General features: G+C 30.1%; 4 protein-coding genes and 1 long non-coding RNA gene across 16 annotated transcripts; 2 read left to right on the top strand and 3 right to left on the bottom strand.

Moving 5' to 3' along the window:
* Positions 1–49: 49 nt before the first annotated feature.
* Positions 50–16,919, bottom strand: LOC114932498 (sideroflexin-2-like). Of its 3 annotated transcripts, none has more exons than XM_085483029.1 (7): positions 16,862–16,919; positions 2,047–2,277; positions 1,643–1,813; positions 1,338–1,539; positions 695–993; positions 372–419; positions 50–200 (listed from the first exon to the last, which is right to left on the bottom strand). In XM_085483029.1, the coding sequence occupies exons 2-7, from the start codon at positions 2,262–2,264 to the stop codon at positions 89–91; spliced, it is 1,050 nt and encodes a 349-aa protein (XP_085339155.1). In that variant the 5' UTR covers positions 2,265–2,277; positions 16,862–16,919; the 3' UTR covers positions 50–88. The 3 variants fall into 3 exon arrangements, with proteins under 3 accessions (XP_085339155.1, XP_029160568.2, XP_085339156.1); XM_029304735.2 differs by lacking the exon at positions 16,862–16,919 and adding an exon at positions 14,684–15,442; XM_085483030.1 differs by lacking the exon at positions 16,862–16,919 and adding an exon at positions 2,395–4,376.
* LOC114932548 (uncharacterized) lies at positions 3,003–10,506 on the top strand. Of its 6 annotated transcripts, XR_003819923.2 has the most exons (5): positions 3,003–3,324; positions 3,888–3,915; positions 6,699–6,828; positions 8,914–9,597; positions 9,861–10,506. It is a non-coding gene; the product is annotated as an uncharacterized LOC114932548 (long non-coding RNA). The 6 variants fall into 6 exon arrangements; XR_003819921.2 differs by lacking the exon at positions 3,888–3,915 and having other exon boundaries at positions 3,004–3,324; XR_003819919.2 differs by lacking the exon at positions 3,003–3,324 and having other exon boundaries at positions 3,543–3,915.
* On the top strand, positions 12,000–21,533 carry LOC146723122 (anaphase-promoting complex subunit CDC26). 5 transcript variants are annotated; one of them, XM_085483038.1, is made up of 2 exons: positions 12,000–12,074; positions 20,427–21,533. In XM_085483038.1, exon 2 carries the CDS (start codon positions 20,431–20,433, stop codon positions 20,638–20,640), a length of 210 nt encoding a protein of 69 aa, XP_085339164.1. In that variant the 5' UTR covers positions 12,000–12,074; positions 20,427–20,430; the 3' UTR covers positions 20,641–21,533. The 5 variants fall into 5 exon arrangements, with proteins under 5 accessions (XP_085339164.1, XP_085339162.1, XP_085339163.1 ...); XM_085483036.1 differs by lacking the exon at positions 12,000–12,074 and adding an exon at positions 13,434–13,821; XM_085483037.1 differs by lacking the exon at positions 12,000–12,074 and adding an exon at positions 14,358–14,837.
* Positions 16,178–20,050, bottom strand: Ing3 (inhibitor of growth family, member 3). The gene is made up of 6 exons (XM_029304723.2): positions 19,703–20,050; positions 18,974–19,045; positions 18,490–18,849; positions 17,849–18,272; positions 17,176–17,374; positions 16,178–17,103 (listed from the first exon to the last, which is right to left on the bottom strand). Exons 1-6 carry the CDS (start codon positions 19,728–19,730, stop codon positions 16,987–16,989), a joined length of 1,200 nt encoding a protein of 399 aa, XP_029160556.1. The 5' UTR covers positions 19,731–20,050; the 3' UTR covers positions 16,178–16,986.
* Tfb4 (transcription factor B4) lies at positions 20,907–22,660 on the bottom strand. The gene is made up of 6 exons (XM_029304809.2): positions 22,402–22,660; positions 21,827–22,323; positions 21,619–21,741; positions 21,397–21,532; positions 21,223–21,259; positions 20,907–21,057 (listed from the first exon to the last, which is right to left on the bottom strand). The coding sequence occupies exons 1-6, from the start codon at positions 22,409–22,411 to the stop codon at positions 20,985–20,987; spliced, it is 876 nt and encodes a 291-aa protein (XP_029160642.1). The 5' UTR covers positions 22,412–22,660; the 3' UTR covers positions 20,907–20,984.
* Between the last annotated feature and the right edge of the window lie 57 nt (positions 22,661–22,717).

The following is a 22,717-nucleotide window of genomic DNA, read 5'->3' as shown; positions in this document are numbered from 1 at the left end:
TTCTAATTTTTATTTTGGCAACTCCATTTCTGGAAAAAATCTAATAATGTGAAAGAAAATTTATAAATTTTATTTTTATTTATACTAATTACAATCCCTTGTTATAATAAACAAAATCCGGATATTTGCGCTGGCCCATTTTCTCTCGAAATATTTCATATTCTTCTGGATATATCTTTAACAGATCTGGCTTCATCGAGCTTGTAAAAAAATGATTAACATGTATATATTAACATACAGTTGTATTATTTTATACTAAATCATTCTAATACAAATATGATATATACAAATTGTAAAAAGTACATACAGTAATTTCTTATTTAAATTCTCTTATTCACAAATATTGAAAATTAACTCAAGTTTATACTTACTTTTTCTGCGGGAAGATAGCAAGCGCCGAAGGGATCATGATCAATAAACTGCCAATAAAAAAAACACTTGTATTAATATTTTTATAGCTTGTTTTTTTTTTTTATATAGTTTGTTTCACTTCCATTACCAAACATTGCAACTCAAAGGAGTGCATGGTGCAACAGGTTGCAATATCAATACTGTACGTTGCAGATAAATTTGCATAAGGTTCAACACGGTTGCATACAAATCGTATGTCGCGCGAATACATATTTCAGCTGCCGCCGCTGCTTGCGCAAATTTGCGCGACGCAACGTAAACATGTAACTGTAATAAAACTTACCTGAGCGCGCATAAACCGATTTCTATGGGAAAAGCGATCCACGGACGAAGCTGGTAGAAACAGTACGGTTGCATTCGTTGCGTGATAATTGGGATCATCAACATTCCCGGCGCGGCCATTATTATCCTGGTGAGGACGCACTCGGAAATGCCCTTGACGGCAGCCACCTGCGACCTCATGATGCAGACTTTATCTTCACTTTTGACAAATATAGGGATGCCTCGCGTGAGTTCCCGTTGCCTCATAATGGGAAGATTCACTATGTTGCCGGCAGCCACCGCACAGAACGGAGCGAATCTCTATGAAGAAGACAACTTTTTGAATTAATATACTCATTTTTTTACATTTCTTGATTATAATTAATATCCCCTATAATTATGGATTTTTATAGATGATATAATATATTAATAGACATGATATAGATATATTATTAGATATAATATATCAATATCTTATTAATAAATATAATAGGTATATAAAATATGTTAATAAAAATATATTTATTTAATATTAAATATAAATATAAAATATTAGTAGTCGCTAGTTTAAAATGATGAAACATTTCTTTTAATGACATTTTCTTGCTCATTTTGTTCTGTCATCTAGATAGAATGCGGAGCAAAGAATGATATAGCGGATTAACTGCAAAGAGGGTTCCTCTGCCGGAGAATAGCTTCCTGAATCCCAAAGCGGCCGCGCAACTCGCTACAGTCGCCAGCACGAAGGCCTGTTGGATCGCATCGGTGTCTTGCGGTTCGTCGCTCATCGCGTTTCGATTGGTGTAATTGACAAACGCATTGAAACCTTGATTAACCAATTGACACGCTATGACGCCGTAAGCGGACCTAATAAAGACGCGCGCACGATAGATATGATTGAATTTGAGGAAGGATTTGCGCGTGCGGGGATGATGTATCATGCATATTCATTTCATGCGGAAAAGTTCACCTGTAGAAAGTCAACATTGCGGCGGTGAGGACGACGGAACTTGGTAGTTGAAAGGACATTCTTCCTATCACATGCATCAACTCGCCGTTATCAGGATGAAAGGCGCTGTCCCGTAGCTTCTTCGCGTAGATTATATCCTTTCTCTGCAGGCATTCCGGCTCCTTGCCGGCTCTAATTGACAAATAAATATTAAATATTAAAATAAATATTATAATTATTAATTATTAATTGAATTTTACAATTATATAACTATAATTAAATTATTGGTTAATATAAGCTATACAATTAATAATTAAAGAGTATTATCTTTTATATTTTAAGCGATTATTATTTCTCCAATAGTATACTTGTTTTCCGTAAAATTAGGATTAATTCAAAACATCAAATATATAATCGCAACTCACTTATAATCCTCGCAGAGTTTCTTCGCTTCCCACAATTTGCTTGTCGGCACAACAATCGTGCGACAATCGGTGATAAAGGCATAATGCATCCATCTTCCCAAATACGTGTCTTGACTCCAAAGTGGTTTATCGATGTCAATTCTATCCTTAGTTTCATTTCGAAGATCGCCGTTCTTTCCCTTTATTATTTGTTGTGTAACTGATTGCGTCTCTCCCATTTCAACAAAATTCCTAGAAATTATATAATAAATTATTACAATATAAATATATTCACAAATTACAGCTACACACGATAAATACAAAAGACTTTTGCACAAAAAGATTAAAAAATAATTTTTAAAAAATTACTTTTGTTTAAAATCGATTTTGTGTTTTAGACAGAACAAGATGAAACAAAATTAACGATAAGATGTCTGTCGCATAATTTTGATAAGATTTCTGACATGTTTCGTCTCATCAAAATGTACTGATGTTTACTCGATTTATAGAACGTAAATGACACTTCTGATTGTCATAACAGCATTTGACGTTTGACAGTAGATCGTAAAATCAATGACTAAGTTAAATAATTTGCAACATTGTGAATATGTTTGCAGAATTTTCGATATAACTCGCAGTATCTTTATATCAAATAATACATGAACAAAATTATTCTAGAGATATAATTATGCGATAAATATGAATTGCACTTGCTGACACAAAAACCAATTAATTCAAAAAAATTATCACGATTTATTTTAATTTATACATCAATTCGTTTTATAGTGTCATTTTCGAAAAGAAAATATTTGTACAGGATGTGTTTATAAAATATGATATCCAACGCGGGAAGATTTGAATTTTGCGTTCGAGTATCTCGCAAAAGTTATTATGTGTAAATAAATATGATCAAAAAGACGATTATATTGAAACATTGCGAATTTTCTGTTGTCGAGATGTTTATCATTTGCCGGGAAAAAATTGATGTGACACAGTTAATTTGTTCTCCAGAACTCTATCTATAATATAAATTTAGGTCGCAAATTGCGCGTTCAATATCTATTGTTAACGATAACGTAAAATGGATTTATTTACCATTAATAAGCTAATAAGTTCGTACATTATTCTTAGAACATGTTATATTATTTTTGCTTTCCTCGTTTTTCTACTAATCATAATAAAATTATTTACATCTCCGGTTTTACATCTCCGGTTAATATTATTCTGATAAACTGGTTGAACTCATAACTAATCGAATAAATGTAACTGAAGACAAAGAGAGAATTTGAATCAATCGCAGTAAGTAAATTTTATAACTTTATAATTTCGTAGAGAAATTTTCATTGGCAATCGCGACATTTCTCTTCATGATTGATTTTACTTTATATATATTATATCGTTATCTTCGAAATTAAAATATTTTCGTCCTACATCCAAGTAAATATACGCAAACAAAAGAACGATTATTGTTTTAAAACTTGAAAAACTTTTTGTCGACGAGATGTTTATTTGTCGAGAAACGTTCACACAGTTGATTTCTCATCCAGTAAATCACGCTGTTGATAATATAAATTTAATACATTTTTATAATTTAAATATATCGTAATAATTTGTGCGCTCGGGATCGATTAAAAATGGATCCGATCATTTTAATAGAAATGGATTTCCTCTTTTTGTTCACCTTTCTATTCATTTATATCGCAAGAATCCACGCGGAATTAAATTTAATAATAATAGATTTAGTGCGCGCGTTCGCAATTATTTATTTCATATTAACTACGGGTAGAATAATCTTAAGTGATTTACAAGCATATAAGGATAAAGAATTAAAAGATTATTAATAAAATTGAAAACGTTTCGAGGAACTTAAAGGGAGACTAACCGATCGCGGTAAGTAAATCTTGAATTCATATGTTCGTACACGAGATAAAATTTCGAACGGATGATGACTGCATCTAATAAATTTCAACGAACACGGCCAATTAATCGAAAAAGATTATCATCTTCATAACGTTTATATACATTACATGATTCATTTTATATCGCATTGTTTCGTAGCGTTATCTTCGAAATAAATAAAATATCTTTACGACACACACACACACACACACACACACTGATATATATATATATCGTAAAGATATTTTATTATATATATTTATATATATAGCAAATTGTGGGAAGCGAAGAAACTCTGCGAGGATTATAAGTGAGTTGCGATTATATATTTGAATTAATTTTAATTTTGCGGAAAACAAGTCTACTATTGGAAAAATAATAATCGCTTAAAATATAAAAGATAATACTCTTTAATTATTAATTGTATAGCTTATATTAATCAATAATATAATTATATAATTATATAATTGTAAAATTTAATTAATAATTCATAATTATAATATTTATTTTAATATTTAATATTTATTTATCAATATATATATTTTATATATATATATATATATATATATATATATATATATAGGATGATTTCGATGGCAATATTTAAATTTTGCGCCCGGGTATCTCGCAAAATAATTAAATAAATACGGATAAATAGACAATCGTTTTGAAACTTTACAAACTTTTCGTTGACAAGACGCTCGTTATTTGTCGAGAAACGTTGACGCGACACAGTTGATTTCTCATCCAGTAAATCACGCTGTTGATAATATAAATTTAATACATTTTTATAATTTAAATATATCGTGATAATTTGTGCGCTCGGGATCGATTAAAAATGGATCCGATCATTTTAATAAAAGAGGATTTCCTCTTTTTGTTCATCTTTCTATTCATTTATATCGCAAGAAGAAACGGGCTAATAAATTTAATTACAACACGTTTATTGCTCGCGTGCACAATTATTTATATAATATTCACTATAAGTAGAAAAATCTATGGTTTATTACAAACATTTATGAGGCTAAAGAATTTAAAGATCATTAATACAAGTGAAAACGTTTCGAGATACTTAAAGGTTGACTATCCGATCGCGGTAAGTAAATCTTGAATTCATATGTTCGTACACGAGATAAAATTTCGAACGGATGATGACTGCATCTAATAAATTTCAAAGAACACGGCCAATTAATCGAAAAAGATTATCATCTTCATAACGTTTATATACATTACATGATTCATTTTATATCGCATTGTTTCGTAGTGTTATCTTCTAAATAAATAAAATATCTTTACGACACACACTATATATGTGTGTGTGTGTGTGTGTGTGTGTGTGTGTGTGTCGTAAAGATATTTTATAATTTTATATATATATATATATATATATATATATATATCGTAAAGATATTTTATTATATATATTTATATATGTAGCAAATTGTGGGAAGCGAAGAAACTCTGCGAGAATTATAAGTGAGTTGCGATTATATATTTGATGTTTTGAATTAATTTTAATTTTGCGGAAAACAAGCCTACTATTGGAAAAATAATAATCGCTTAAAATATAAAAGATAATACTCTTTAATTATATAATTGTAAAATTTAATTAATAATTCATAATTATAATATTTATTTTAATATTTAATATTTATTTATCAATATATATATTTTATACATATATAATGTATATAGGATGATTTCGATGGCAATATTTAAATTTTGCCCGGGTATCCCGCAAAATAAGTAAATAAATAATGATAAATAGACAATCGTTTTGAAACTTTACAAACATTTTGTTGACACGCTCGTTATTTGTCGAGAAACGTTGACGCGACACAGCTAATTTATCATCCAACAAACACACTGTTAATAATATAAATTCAAGTGTAGAGATCATTTGTGCGTTCGGAATCGATTATTAACAATAATCTAAAATGTACTATCATCTGCACAAGTTAAGCTATTATGTCTTAATCTTTTTATTGGTTCATTCGAATACCATAGAAACAGATAAGATATTCATAATAAAAATTGTAATTATCATATTGATACTCATTGATTTCATCAATTACATATAATAATTAAATCATGAGACTTTAAAAGAAGTCGAGCTTAAATAGCATAAATAGAGGATAAGTAATAGTATTAATAAAATTAAAAAAGGTTTAAGGAACTTAAAGAGAGACTAACCGATCGCGGTGAGTAAATCTAGAATTCATATTTTCGTAAAGAAATTTGCATATTTATATACGTATATTTATTGCATCTAGCCAACTCTTATTGCAGAAGAAAGGAAATTAAAATAAGAATAAAGATAATATAAATACAAATTGTACTTGCTATATAACACAAAGAACGATTAATTAAAAAAAATTCTCGTTTAGATAGCGACATTTGTCTTTTCATGATTAATTTTAATAATTTACTTTATATACCATATTGCGTTATCTTCGAAATTAAAATATTTTCGCAGGTCATATTTATATATACAAATATATATATTTTGTTGACAAGATGCTCGTTATTCGTCGAGAAATATTCATGCGATACAGTTAATTTGTCCTTCGGGCTTCCATAATCTATAATATAAACTCAAGTCGCAGATTGCTATAACTTGATTTCTGTTGTGAAAATTAACATAAAATGAATCGACGAATAACATATTTAATTTTTGTCTGCATCGGAATACTCTTTAGATTCTTAATTCCACCATTTCGTTGACGAGCCTAAAAATTCGAAAATTACAATCAATTTTATGCATCTAATTTTAGAATTTCTGAGAAGTATGAGTTTCAAATTATGGATGCAAATAGAAGGTGTGTACTATTCTGATGAACCGATTAAACTCATAAGTACTCGAATTAATGTAACTGGAGACGGAGAAAATTCTAATCGATCGCAGTAAGTAAATTTTGACTTTGTAATTTCGTAGAGAAATTTGGAACATATATATCGCATCGAGTCAACTCAAATTGCAGAAAAGAGCATTAAAATATTAAAAATATTAACAATATTAAAGACAATTAAAATCAGAATAAAGATGAGATAAATACAAATTGTACTTGCTAACGCAAAAAGCGCGGTTAATTAAAACAAAAATTCTCGTTTAGATAGCAACATTTGTCTCTTCGTGATTGATTTTACTTTATAGATCATATCGTTTATCTTCGAAATTAAAATAATTTCAATGGCAATAATCGAATTTTGTGTTCGGACATCCCGCCAAAGATATAAATAAACACAGACCAAAGAACGATCGTTTTGAAACGTTATTGAGATGCTCGTTACTTGTCGAAAAACGTTCACGCGATACAGTTGATTCGTGCTCCGGGATTCCATAATCTATAATATAAATTCAGGTCGCAGATTGCGATAACTTGTGCGCGCGATATCTATTGTTTAAAATTGACATAAAATGTATAGTCAAGTAATATACTTTATTTTTATCAACTCCTTAATAGTCACTATAATATTCTTTGTAATCTATCTTCTTGAGGATATGATTGAGAAATATATAATAGGGCTATTAAATATATGAAATGGCTATTAAATAATATAAAAAGTGTAGTTTTGACAGTATGGGTCGAGTTGACAAATAAGTTTATATAAAATAATTCTTAATCGTAATACTATTCTGATGAACCAGCTGAGCTCATAACTAATCGAATTAAAATGTAACTGGAGAGAGAATTATTCTACTCGATTATAGTAAGTAAATTTGGAATTTAGAATTTTGTAGGGAAATTTTGAACATATTTTTATCGCATCTCGCTGACTCTAATTGCAGAAGAAAGGAAATTAAAATAAGAATAAAGATAAATACGAATTGTACTCGCTAACGCAAAAAGCGCGGTTAATTAAAACAAAAATTCTCGTTTAGATAGCAACAATTGTCTCTTCGTGATTGATTTTACTTTATAGATATTATATCGTTTATCTTCAAAATTAAAATAATTTCAATGGCAATAATCGAATTTTGTGTTCGAGCATCTCGCGAAAGATACGTAAATAAACATAGACTAAAGAACGATCGTTTTGAAACTTTGTTGACGAGATGCTCGTTACTTGTCGAGAAACGTTCACGCGATACAGTTCGTCCTCCAGGATTCCATAATCTATAATATAAATTCAGGTTGCAGATTGCGATAACTGGTGCACGCGATATCTATTGTTTAAAATCGACATAAAATGAATAGATATGATTTAGTACACTTAATTCCTGTCTGCGTCGTAATATTCTTTATAATCTATCTTATTGAGGATAAGATGAGGAAATATATAATACGGCTATTAAATATATATGAAATGGATATTGAATAATACAAAAAGTGTAGTTTTGACAGTATGGGTCGAGTTGACAAATATGTTTATAAAAAATAATTCTTAACCGTAATACTATTCTGATGAACCAGCTGAACTCATAACTAATCGGATTAAAATGTAACTGGAGACGGAGAGAGAATTATTCTACTCGATTATAGAGTAAGTAAATTTGGAATTTAGAATTTTGTAGGGAAATTTTGAACATATTTTTATCGCATCTCGCTGACTCTAATTGCAGAAGAAAGGAAATTAAAATAAGAATAAAGATAAATACGAATTGTACTCGCTAACACAAAAAGCGCGGTTAATTAAAACAAAATTCTCATCTTAATAGCGAGCCCCACATTTGTCTACATGATTAATTTTAGTTTATACATCATATCGTTATCTCTCTTCAAAATTAAAATATTGTTGTAAAACATATACATACATAAGACAATTGCGATGACAATGTATTTAAATTTCGCATCCGAGCATCTCGCAAAAATAACGTGAATAAACGCGGACAAATGGATCGTTTTGAAACTTCTTACAAACTTCCCCTGTTGAAATGTTCGTCATTTACCGAGAAACGTTGACGCGATGCAGATCTATATGATTCATTTTACTTTATACATCATATCGTTTGATAACGTTATCTTCAAAATCAAAATATCTTTACAGGACTTATGTATAAGACAATTACAATGGCAATAATCAAATTTTACATCTGAGCATCCTGCAAAAGTTACATAAATAGCATAAACGCGATGAGAAGGACAATTATTTTAAAACGTTACATACCCTCCATATTTCCAGTTGACGAGAATCTCATTATCGTAAAATATTGACGCAGTTGATTTATCTTCCAAGACTATTCAAAATAATACAAAAACAAATCGTAGATAGTGATAATTTACACGATCGGTATCTATTAAGAATGACACAAAATGCATATTTTGCATTTATTACTGCATTTATTACTACCTTGTACTAATATATTTACATATGGATAAAATTGGAGAATAGCACAATTTTTATATTATAGAATATTAATTATATATACATTATAAACACATAAATATAATTATATATATATATATTACATAATTATATTTATGTTATAAATATATAATTATATATATATATTACATAATTATATTTGTTATAAATATATAATTATATATAATATTGTATATACATATATATAATTTTATATATATAATTATATATAATATATACATATATATAATTTTATATATATAATTATATATTATATTTTTTTAAACAATAACACTATTCTGAACCACTGAACTCATGAATAATATAATTGGAATAATGGATCTGGAAAGTGAATTTTAACCTCTGGTAAGTGAATCTTAAATTTGTACTTTCGTAAAAAAATTTGAGACGTATCTAAACTCTTACTACTAAACTCTTATGGCACAGAAAAGGAAATTGAAATAAGAATAAAGTTGAAATAAATAAGAATTGTACTTGCTATAAAACGCACAGTGCGGTCAATTGAATAAAAAAAGTTCTCATCTTGATAGCGATATTTGTCCTTGTATAATTCATTTTACTTTATAACATATCATATCGTTATCTTCAAAATCAAAATATTTTTGCAGGACGTGCATATATGGTAGATTATACAATTTCAAATTTTGCTATTCCGCAAAAGTTACGTAAACAAAATGAAGCGTTAATAAAAGAAGAAGGATGATTATTTTGAAACACATTTTCTGTTGCCGAGATGCTCATCATTTACCGGGCCTGGAAACATACCGACGAACTTGAAGAGAATTTTATCGAGTTTAGTAAATAAATTTTTTTAATTCACATTTTTGTATACGCGTTAAAATTTCAAGCAGTTATATAATAAGCGCATCTGAAAAATTGTAAAAAGCACGGATAATTAATAGAAAATTATTCTCATCTTGATAGCGACACTTGTCTCTATATGATTCATTTTATTTTATGCATCATATCGTTTTATAGCGATAGCTTCAAAATCAAACTATTTTAGTAGGACACATATATATATATATTTCATACTCGATAAAATACTTTGTGTATTCACTTTTTTATGTATGTCAACAAAATAATTTAGGAATGTATGCTATGAAAGCCTATCCTGATATTATATTGCTTTCTAATATAGTATTATGTTCATTTTTATTCTATCATGGCACATTAATCTTATGAGAAATTTAACGCATGTAAGTTGAAGTAATCGATACGAATAAAACTGCCAACGTCTCAAAAAATTTAAAAGGAGATTTCAAATCCCTGTGGTAATATTCCAATTTTGCATCCCGATATCCCGCAAAAGTTACATAATTAAAGACGGACCAAAGAACGTTCGCTTCGAAATTTTTGGTTGACGAGATGCTCGTTATTTGTCGAGAAACGTTGACGCGACATAGTTAATTTGTCATCCAGCAAATCACGCTGTTAATCATATCAATTTAATATCGATCATTAACGATAACATAAAATGGATTCGTTGATTTTAATACATTTGAATATAATCTTTCTCTTAATCTTTTTACACATTTATCATAAGAATAAACGCGGAACGAAATATATAGTGATAATAAAATTTACAGTGTTCATGTATATTTTGATTGCTTATACTTATTTAATAATCCAATGAGACTTCACAAGAAGTGGATGAGCTTAAAAAGTATAAGAAAAGTAAAAAAAATAATCGTATTAATAAAAATAAAAACGTTTTGAAGAACTTAAAGGGAGTCTAACCGATCGCGGTGAGTATGAGTATGTACAGTTGACTTGTCATCCAGCAAATCACGTTGTTAGTAATATAATTAATATAGCGATAATTTGCACGCTTGGGATTATTAACGATAACTTAAAATGGATCCGGCCTTATTAATATATATTTATATCGGTTTGGAACTCTTTCTATGTCTTTGTTTCACAAAAATAGACGCGGACGAAAATGTAGCGATAATGCAACTTACAGTGCTCACGTACATATATTTTTCTGGTTTACTCATATATATATCAATCTTAAGAGACTTTAAAAATCGAGCTGAAATAGTATAAATATAGTATAAGTAATCCTGTTAATAAAATGGAAAACGTTGGAGGAACTTAAAGGGAGACTAACCGATTGCGGTGAGTAAATCTTCAATTTATATTTTCATATACAAGATTAAATTTTTTACGGGCTGCATCTAACAAATTTTAAAAAACGCGGCCAATTAATCGAGAAAAATTTTCATCTTGTCTTTACATAATTTATTTTACTTTATGCATCGTATTCTTTTATAGCTTTCTCTTCGAAATAAATAAAATATTTTTACAGAACATGTTTATAGGACGATTTCGATGGCAATATTGAAATTTTGCGTCCGAGTATCCCGCAAAATAAATAAATAAACGCGACTAAAGGACGATCGTTTTGAAACTTTAGAATCTTTTTGTTGACGAGATGCTCGTTATTTGTCGAAAAATGCGTTGACACGATACAGTTCGTTTGTCATCCAGCAAATTACGCTGTTAAAAATATAAATTTCAGTACAGTGATAATTTTTGTGCTCCGGATCGATTATTAACGATAACATAAAATGAATCCGTATACTTTATTACATTTGGTTTCTATCTGCCTCGTATTAATCATTACAATCATATTTTTTACTAACGAGAATACGGAATATATACATTTTATGCATTTAATAATGATATTATATATGGCAATAAAAATTGCTATACAAATTTATTTTTAACCATAACACTATTTTAATAAACCGGTTGAACTCATATAAGTAATCAAATTAATGTAACTGGAGACAGAGAGAGAATTCTAATCGATTGCAGTAAGTAAATTTTGACTTTATAATTTCGTAGAGAAATTTGGAACATATATATCGCATCGAGCCTACTCAAATTGCAGAAAAAAGAACATTAAAATATTAAGAATATTAATAATATTAAAGAAAATTAAAATCAGAATAAAGATGAGATAAATTGTACTTGCTAACGCAAAAAGCGCGGTTAATTAAAAAAATTCTCATTTAGATAGCAACATTTGTCTCTTCGTGATTGATTTTACTTTATAGATATCATATCGTTATCTTCAAAATTAAAATATTTTTGTAAAACATATACATATATAAGCCAATTGCAATGGCAATGTATTTAAATTTCGCATCCGAGCATCTCGCAAAAATAACGTAAATAAACGCGGACAAATAAATCGTTTTGAAACTTCTTACAAACTTCTCCTGTTGAGATGTTCGTCAGGAGGTTTAATTTATCATCCAACAATTCACGCTATTAATACAAATTCAACTGTAATATAGAGATTATTTGAGCGCTCGGTATTTATTATTAACAATAACATAAAATAGACACTGAAATGGATCTGTACACTATATCATGTATTGATCATTCAATCAAGATCAGCCTATTCCTTCTATTAAATGATCTGAATATCTGGGGAATAATTAAGGGACAATATATAACGATAATGAAATGTATAAATCTCATGTTGTTATTTTTCACATTTTTATACGAGATTTTTCAATATACCACGAGATTTTACGCACTAATAAGTAATGATGTTAATAAAACTAGTCCCGCGAAATTTAAAGGAAAACACCGGATCACGCAGTGAGCAAATTTCGAATTTATATTTTTATAGAAAAATTTGGAACTAAATATTTATCATATCTAGTCTATCCTTATTGCAGAAGATAAGAAATTAAAATAAATGTGAGAGATAAATACGAATTATACAGTGAAAAAAATTTGTTAATTTGACTAAATCGTTCAACTAAATATTATTTTATTAAGTAAACTACAGAAATATTCAAATTAAATATAACATTAAATCTAATAAAATGTATATTTTATTTAAATACTAATATATGTTCAATTAAGAAGATAGTAATTTAATTGAACGGTTTAGTTAAATTAACAATTTTTTTCAGTGTACTTACTAACACAAAAAGTGCGGTTAATTAAAAAAAATTCTCATCTTGATAGCAACATTTGTCTACATGATTCATTTTAGTTTATATATTGTTATCTTCAAAATTAAAATATTTTTGCAAGAACATACATATATATTGCAATGTGGTCGAATTTCGTATCCGAGCATCTCGCAAAAATAACGTAAATAAACACGGACAAATTAAACGATTGTTTTGAAACTTTTTACAAATTTTCTGTTGAGATGTTCGTCATTTGCCGAGAAACGTTGACGCGATTCAGTTGGTTTATCATCCAACAAATCACGCTGATAATACAAATTCAACTGCAATATAGTGATTATTTGTGCCGTCAGTATCTATTATTAACAATAACATAAAATGGACAGTGAAAAGGATCTGTACATTTTACCTAGTTTAATCAATATAAGCCTATTCCTTATATTCATTAGTCTCAATATCTTGGGAGCTTATGGGAGACGAAATGTAATGATAATGAAATTTGTACTTATATTGATGATGTTCACATCCTCATACGAATTACTTCGTTTTATCGAGACAAGAATAAGTAATCCTATTGATAAAACTAGAAACGTTCCAAGAAATTTAAAGGAAAACACCTGATCACGCAGTGAGTAAATTTCAAATTTATATTTTCATAGAGAAATTTGGAACTGAATATTTATCATATCTATAGTCTACCCTTATTGCAGAAGAAATTAAAATAAATGTCAAGAGATAAATACAAATTATACAGTACAAAAAAAATATTAATTGGACTAAATTGTTCAACTAAATATTATTTTATTAAGTGAACTACAGAAATATTCAAATTAAATATAACATATTAAATCTAACGAAATGTATATTTGACTTAAATACTAATATATGTTCAATTAAAAAGATAGTCATTTAATTGAACGATTTAGTCAAATTAACCATTTTTTTCAGTGTACTTGCTAACACAAAAAGCGCAGCTAATTAATAGAAAAAAATGTGATTATTTATCTTGATAACATAATTCATCTTGCATATATGCCTATTCGTTTTAATATTAATTCGTTTTATTATAATTCGTTGTTTTCCAAATCATATTCTTCGTTTATAACTTTTTTAGCTTCGAAACTCGAATTATTGTGTCGTGCGTTGAAAAATTTCGCGTCCAAAATCAAAAAAGTATGTAAATATAAACATAAATGGAAATAATATTCGACTGTTCCGAAACATTGTGAAACTTTTCTCAATTTTCGTATAACATTGGCGCAGATACCCGTCTAAGATTCTTCGCAGTTCATACAATCGATTACGATATATCGCCTTTTTTTTCAATTTTACGCGCGTCGTGTGTACTGTTTTAACATTTTAATGCTTTTTTGGCAATAACTTAAAACAACAAACACTTTGTGATAATTGATAATAAAATGTGGAACATATATCATCTCTTTTTGATAATTATTATCATAATTATCACTGTATTTACTGCAATACGTTACCCGAATTTGGAATCTGCAATTACATTGTTGATATGGCATTCCATGGCAATATGGCAGCGTTTGGCTAAATCTATGTCGTCTGAATTTATACAAAAATATGATAATGGAACAGAAAATGATCAAAGAAGACATTCGGATAATTTGTATACAATTGGTGAGTGATGGATATTTTTCTTGCATAAAATAACAATTTTAACGTATGTTGACTCGCATCTTGACGGAACGGAAAAAAATTAGAAATTAAGATAGAAAATGAAATAAATTTTAATCATTATCGACGCGAAAAAGATGACTATTGTCAAAAGAGATACGTTTATCTTGATGACAGGACTTGTTTCTCTGTATATGTTTTATTTATCACAGCTATTCTGTCTTCTATACAGCAGTTTCGCTTATGAAATTGATATTCTCAGATAATTTATTTATATTGATTAGCTTCAAAAAACAATTGTGTCCTCAATTCGAATTTCTCGATCCGATATCTTGAACGTAACATAAATATAAACATAAACGCGAAGAAATCCGTTCCATCGCGAAGCTTATTTTATTATTAGCAAGATGTTAAAATTTTAAGGAAAAACATTGATGCGAGACAAATCACGTTTGTCTACCATCACTTTCTGTAGTTTGCATAATCGCCGAATCACAATAATAAATCATTCTGTGCTAATATTGACTTTAATATAATTAATGCAATTTTTGTCAATAATTTGAAAAATACACGATTAATACTGCAATAAAAAAAATTGATTTGATTAAACCTTTTAACTAAATAATATTTTATTAATTGAATATATAAAAATATTTAAATTAAATATAACACATTAAATCTAACAAAATGTGTATTTGACTTAAATACTAATATATGTTCAGTTAACAAAATAATAATTTAGTTGAAAGATTTAGGGCAAGTTAACAATTTTTTTCAATGTACAAATGATGTATTTAGATATTATCATTATTTTTTATTCGTATTCAATAATTTATATTTTGTATTTGATATTTGGGCTAACATGCAATTTTATGCTTAAGTTGTTAAATAAGTGGCAAATATATAGAGATTTATATTAAAACAGAATAACATAATTATATGCTGAAAAAAGTTAACTTTATTAAATCGTTCAACTAAATATTATTTTATTAATTGAACATATAGAAATATTTAAATTAAATGTAACACACACATATAACTTTAACAAAATATATATTTTACTTAAATACTAATATATGTTCAATTAACAAAATAGTAATTTAATTGAACGATTTAGTCAAGTCAATTTTTTTTCAATGTAAATGTTCAAAGAAAATTAGAAAATGTCTATGTGATTGCTAAGTGAATCTTGAATGAATATTTTTATACACAAAATAAAATTTAAAACGTATTGATCTAGTAAATTTATAATGGAAGGATAAATCAGGAAAGATTAATGATCATTTCGAAATATACCTGAGAATACAAAAGTGACGACTAATTAATTGAAAGAAATATCATCATTCATTTTGGCAGCAACATTCGTTTCTGCACGATTCATTTTATTCATACACCGATTCGCTACAATTCTGCTTTCGTATTCATTTCAGTTAGCATTCGCAGAACTTGTTTATGTAGAATAACTTTGAAAGGAAAAATCACAAGAGAAATTCTCAGACGAATTTAAAATTCATTCAGTTTTCCTTCATCGAAAAAGTAAATTCTCCTCTCTCAACATTTTAAATATATATACGTATATCCCCGACATTTAAATTAAGTTTCTATTAAACTATATAATTAAACTAAATTCAATTTACAATTACTTAAAAAATGGACTTATTTCTTTATTTACAATTTGCCGGGAAACGCTTGATAACTAAGCGCCTAGAATCTACATTTTCGACGAGGAACAGTAAATTTCAAACTCATCAAAAAAATACGTTACCAATTCTCGTATTTTCCAAGTCACCTTGTATTCATTCCGTTCCGCTACCCTTATTGTTCCGACATAAACGGAAAACGGAAAACGGAAACACACATCAAGATATTTAAAAAAAATTTTCGATTCGAACCATCTTCACTGACATATCTGAATATATTTCTACAACATTGTCATTTCGATGTATGTTCGATCGATAGCAAAAAAGAGCAAGTTCGAAAGTCGAAAGACAATGCAAACTCGGAACAATATATTGAAAAAGTCATACCTAATAAGAGCTTCTAATAATGACTTCCTAACTAAGTCGATACAAGATGGACAGTGTCTAAGAGGTAGCAGCAGCGATGCTTTCTCAACTTGATCAATGTTCTTCCACTTTTTCTTCCTGTCTAATCAGTTTTTCCGCCCACCACGTCTCTTCATCGAAGACGTGCACTGGGGACAGTACCATTTTCCTTTGGGTGGTGCGCTGATGCCCACGCAAGCATAATGGAACCATTCGAAGGGACACTAATAACATAATTATCGTCGTCACAAATTTATCCGCTCTGACGTACTTCAAAGAATATTGACGAAACTTACGTCTGAATTGTCGCAGGCAACCATATCGCCATACGACACTTGATTGCATATGCAATAACGTGGCTCGTTGGGATCGCACGTCCATTCCGGATTATCCGGATCCACTACTTGCATAGTTGTGGTTACCACAGGCGGCGACACAGGCTGCTGAATCGTGGCTGCGATTACACTTGAACTCGGCACAGTGGCAGTCACCTTCCTATAATCATATAAAAAAGTTTAAGAAATAAAAGAAAAAGGATTATAAGTATCTCTAATTTAATAGTAAATTGATAGTAAACTTTTCTAATGTCCAATTGCATAACTTTAAGACTTCTAAATCCTGGCCATGTCAGATTGTGATGTCAGAGACGAGGAAAAGTCACATACTGAAAATTCTTAGATGCCATTTTTAAATGAAAAGATATTTCGTTGAAACACTATTTCAGATATCACAATTCCAACATGATCAGCAAGGAGTCAAGAACCTTAAAATATCTTGGAAAGAATATCTGATCTCTTTTACAAATCTTGTATAAAATATCCTAGATAATAGATATTTTTATATCATTTCACCAGAAACATCCAAAATATAATTGATCCGGATGATGAAAACTTTCATAATAAATAATCTATCGATGAACAGAATAATCAAGAGTTCGCTTCCTTTCTTTATTCTATGTATTCTACTTACTTTTTATGTTTCTTTGTGGTTTCTTGGATGGCTGCGATAGCAGTTTGTGCTGCGCCAGCCAACTCCCTGCTAAATTCCGCAGCGTGCACGCCGCCAGTGTTAATGGCTTCGTAGCTGGCCTTCAAACTGGCCGAGCGTCTACCTTGCTGCATCGATTGCGTGGCTGCGATTGCTTGCGAAGCAGCCGCCGCGATAGCATTACCACCTGCCCCGATGTGACCGAGAGTATAGCATACCGATCCCACGGAATTGGCGATCGTCGCTGGCGCTGTCGCGACGTTGCTCGCTGCGATAATAGGCCCAGAATTCGCCGAGGCTGGTCGCGACTCCGGTAGATTCGTCGTCGCTGGCAACTTCTCGATCGCCAACCTTTTTTCGACGGACGTGGAAGACGCGTTAGAGTCTCGCCGCTTCTCTGATCGAGCTAAAATTAAAAAAAAAAGTTAATAATTATTCTTATCTAGGAATATTGTCATACTTTGTTCTCCACTTGGAATAGTAGATTTGCTCTAATCGATCAATTTTACAAACCATTTTGAAATGTTGTCTACAAGGAGTATTAATACTTTTTATGAATCTAACAAAATATCTTGTGTTCTATCTTTAAAAATTAATGTGAAAAATTCACATTAAAGACTTACAATGGCTATGATTATCTCGTGTTCTACTTGGTGTGAAACTGTAACGATTTTCTTTTTGGCTACTATTTGTAGGAGGCTGATCCAGTTCCAGAGATCTTTTTTCCAAGATTTCGGTAATGCCCTTATTGTCCGCTTCCAGTTCCATTTTAAACTTATGCAACTCCTGATCAAGCCGCCTTAGATACCTGTCCACCAAGTCGTACATTTGATTAGCTAAATGCACCTTTTCGTCAGCATCCTCCAAAGTCTTGTAGTATTCCCTTCTAATAGCCTCGTATTCCGCTTCTTTCTCACTAGGCTTCATTTTTTTAGCATTGCAAAACAATGTCTTCACTTTCTTTTCCAAGCTATCCATGGAATCTGAAGACATCAAATAAATTTATTATCGTTACTTTTACATTACTACTACTACTTTCATTCATTATTGTCTTATCATTTTATTTTTAACACATACATATACATTATTGTATCGAAGAATACATACTTTGTACACCTAGATCCATTTCTCTCATTTCTGTAAATCGGTCCCTTAACTCTTGCGGAAGATGCTCGATCACTGAAACCATACAAAAAATTAGTCTTCTGTTTAAATATAAACATTACTTTTAACTATTTATATTTTTATATTTGATGCACTGTAACAATTTCTGTAAAATTAACATACAAATCTTAGCCTTAGGGCTATTGCGACTATTAATCTTCCTCATTTATTAACAAATTTTACAAATAAGCAAGCATCAATTTTATTGCAAAATTAACAATTCTTATCAGTACTATTATTCTTCTTTATCATTAATTCATCTTTCTATTGTACTAACAAAACACATCATTGTTAATACTTATGCTTCTGGAAATGAAACAAAAACCATTTGGATGAATTTTAAATCTCGAAAAAGGCGAAAATCAAATTCAATATACTCAAGAAATTCAAAAAACGAACGATCTCAATCGACACAACAATAATTGGCCAATCACGCGCCTAACCTCTCGACGGAGCATCGTGTTGAAACTCCCATTTTTTTACAAGAACAAATTCGAAAGATTGCAAAAAGGGGAGACCCAAATTGAAACGTAAACAAAAATGGCTGCGCTCGTCCGCGGAGTCGCGAAACAGCTCGCGCTTCGTCCCGAATCGCGGGTTAGTCGAGCGCTCCGCGAGAGACGAGGTTAGTATTCGGCGGGTGGAATCGAGCGGGACGCTCATCGTACGCACTTTCGACGTAATCCTCGAGGTAGAGCATCTTCCTGGGTCGCCGTTCGCCCACGATCGGTACACTCGACTAGCGCTCGGCGGCTGGTCGCCGGGAAATTCCTCGGGATTCAGCGTCAGTCTCTCCGGGCGAAGCGCTGCCCGACCGAAAGCGTGCTCGCGCGCGTCCAGCCTCTCCGCCTCCGCATTTTTCGAGGCGCCTTTGACGCGCCTTCGACGCCGCGAGGCGCTTCCTCGCCGGAAGCTCGCGCTGGCCCGGGAGGCTGGCTTCGGAAAAGCGCGACCGATAAAGAGACGAATTTTTGTCGAGGAAGCGATTGGGATGATGCGGCTCGATTTGGGATTTATTCGGGGGCATTGTCATGTATCTCGCCATATTGCACGTGGATAGGAGCGTAGTTTGACAAAAGGGACCCCAGAGGGAGAGCCTTTTGCATGTTCTCTTTATATTCCTCGATTCAAATTTATTACTTAAAGAAATTTGTCAATTATTTTTAATTATATAATTCAATTATAAAATTATTATATATATATATGTAATAATTTTATAATGAAATTATATAATTAATATATAATTTAATTATGTTTAATAATTGAAATAATTATAATTATATATATATGAAATTTTTTAGAGATTAAAAGAGATTAAGTAATTAATAGAATATTTTAGAATGAAATATGAAAATGTATATATAAATTTCTTACACGAGATTTTTTCTTTTTCCAGTATAATGATACGACGTAGTCCGACACGTATAGAGATGCGTCTGGACGACCTGCAAGAATACGAGGAGATAAAAAAAGCGCACGAAGCCAAAAAAGACCCGGAGAAAAAATCATCATCTTCTATGAATCCTCCTGCATGGGGAGGCAAGGTTCTTCAGAGCGAAATCCAGGAACGCATTGGTTACATACCACCACCGCTTAATCGAACCACATAACAATGGACATCAAATATACAAATTAGATGAATAGACAAGAAAATTTTTATGCCAATCGATATAGAAATTTAACTTTAATAGACTCGTCAGTGATTAATTTCTCTGTAATCATTCATTTTAATCATGTAAAGAATTTATTCTGTTTATAGTTATTAATTATTATGATTTATAAGTCAAGTTACGTACTTCATTTTAATGATTTCTTTACGCACATAGTCATTCATCATTATGATTTATAAACCATAATGATTTATGACTAAATAATGTTATATATCAAATTTTTTATATTATGACATTATTTTTTTACATTTCATGGAATCATTATACATCATAGATACATAACATTAATGAACGATATCTATAGCCTTCTTCTTTTTTTTCTTCATTGGCATAGGTCCTGGCATTTTGAATACAGTGCTTAAAAAAACAAAGATTATAATTAAAATACAAAATTATATATAAACGTGACTAAAATTGTATATTAAATAGTGATCGGTACATTATGTGTATATCATGGATAATGTACATTATCATTGTAAGCATATATGTGTTCAGTATGTTTACTAACAAGAAAATACTTACTGACAAGTTGTACATATTGGACTATATTTGCAGAAAACTGTAACAAAATTTAATCAACATCATCTTAATGCAAATAAATTAAACATTATGAACAGTAAAAGTGTTTAAATTTAATTATTTCACATTGATTAAAATATTTAAGATTATTTGATATAATTTTATGGTAACACCTACTTGATAAACATACAGAACAAACATATCCTATGTCAATAAGATCCTGATGACAGAAGCACGCTGCTCTATAGTTCACTTTCACTGGTGGCGGTAGAACTAATTTTGATCTAACACTTGGATCTGGCAGGAAAACCCACTAAATCGTAAAAGAAATAAACAAATATAGTGCATACACGTTTATTTAAGATGATAATTGCATAGAATTGAATGTGAAAAATTTACCAATAAATACTGAAGCAATCCAGCAAGATGTGGTACCTGCAGATAATTTCCACCAGTAATTTCACAGCCCTGTTGTAAAAGTGTCAATTCTTGATCCAGACTACATACATCCAGAATAACATTCTGAAAGTATTCATATCTCTTATTATAAATCACCATAATAATTATAAATCATCATAATAAAAACCTAATAGAGGAACACATATACCAGTCTCTGTGCTGTGAAAAATATATTCATATAATTCATATATTGCGTGGCTGAATCATTACTGCCAGTGATCACCAACATTCTGGGATACAGTTTCTGGTTGGCGACCTTTTCTCGTTCTAATCGAGCAATGTAACATAATGCCATACTGAGGGCACCAGAAATGAGACTCTCTGTGTTTAACGAAGCATCCATGGAAATTTCATTGATGACTTGCTGTAACTGCTGTTTCACTGTACGCTCTATCATAGTAAACTTCTCATACTGGCCATCTATCTGTCTTATTTCTGCTATGTTATCACATGGGTAGAGAAATTTGGCACCGTGACCATGACATGCCATGAACGCCACTTCATTATTAGACGCTTGCATGAAATGTGAATTAGCAAAGACTATCGTAGACTCCAAACATTGTGACAGTATTTTTGTCTCTTGTTTCACTATTCGTTGTACAGGATTAACATCTAGGATGATCACTAGCAAGCTTGTCTCAATTTCTGAAGATTTAAATAAATAAATATAATCAAAACTTTATTTTACAAAGTAACAAATTGTTTTATATAAAAATGATATACCTGTTGACATTTTGCTCAAATTGTTAAGTTTTATAATTTAAAAAAATTCATTTATTTTAATCAGAAAATATTTTAAACATCTTGTTTCTTTCAACCTTATTCAGATGAAATTTCTTTTCCTTTTTGTGTTATAATAAAATTCACAAAAGTGACAAACTTCAAAACTCCAAATTGATTATTAGAGATCCCGCATTTTATGCGGTTACAAATGTGAAACTTCTGTTTCAGTGTTGCCAATCAAGCTAGGTAAAAATAACCTATAAAAAACAGCTGATCAAGATTTAAAAAATATGCGCGGGAATTTCAAATCTTCGAT

The sequence above is a fragment of the Nylanderia fulva genome, unplaced genomic scaffold (genome assembly GCF_048542155.1).
Source record: "Nylanderia fulva isolate GAGA-0341 unplaced genomic scaffold, ASM4854215v1 Scaffold23, whole genome shotgun sequence".
In the NCBI taxonomy this organism is placed as follows: Eukaryota; Metazoa; Arthropoda; class Insecta; order Hymenoptera; family Formicidae; genus Nylanderia; species Nylanderia fulva.
Note: the sequence above shows the minus strand (reverse complement) of the source record. Positions and strands in the feature narration are given on the sequence as shown.

Bases quoted from the DNA above. Each gene is read 5' to 3' on its own strand.
- LOC114932498 (XM_029304735.2), bottom strand. From the start codon at position 14,727: ATGGAATGCCATATCAACAATGTAATTGCAGATTCCAAATTCGG. The intron at 1,540-1,642 runs GTGAACTTTTCC...CGTCTTTATTAG, and splicing joins GCAATGTTGACTTTCTACAG to GTCCGCTTACGGCGTCATAG. The intron at 201-371 runs GTAAGTATAAAC...TTTTTTTACAAG, and splicing joins GCTATCTTCCCGCAGAAAAA to CTCGATGAAGCCAGATCTGT.
- Ing3 (XM_029304723.2), bottom strand. From the start codon at position 19,730: ATGCTCTACCTCGAGGATTACGTCGAAA. The intron at 17,375-17,848 runs GTAAGTAGAATA...ATATGATTATAG, and splicing joins ACCACAAAGAAACATAAAAA to GAAGGTGACTGCCACTGTGC. The intron at 17,104-17,175 runs GTAAGTTTCGTC...TTATGTTATTAG, and splicing joins TTGCCTGCGACAATTCAGAC to TGTCCCTTCGAATGGTTCCA.
- LOC146723122 (XM_085483038.1), top strand. From the start codon at position 20,431: ATGATACGACGTAGTCCGACACGTATAGAGATGCGTCTGGACGACCTG.
- Tfb4 (XM_029304809.2), bottom strand. The intron at 21,533-21,618 runs GTAAATTTTTCA...TTTACGATTTAG, and splicing joins GATTGCTTCAGTATTTATTG to TGGGTTTTCCTGCCAGATCC. The intron at 21,058-21,222 runs GTAAGTATTTTC...TGTTTTTTTAAG, and splicing joins CCAATATGTACAACTTGTCA to CACTGTATTCAAAATGCCAG.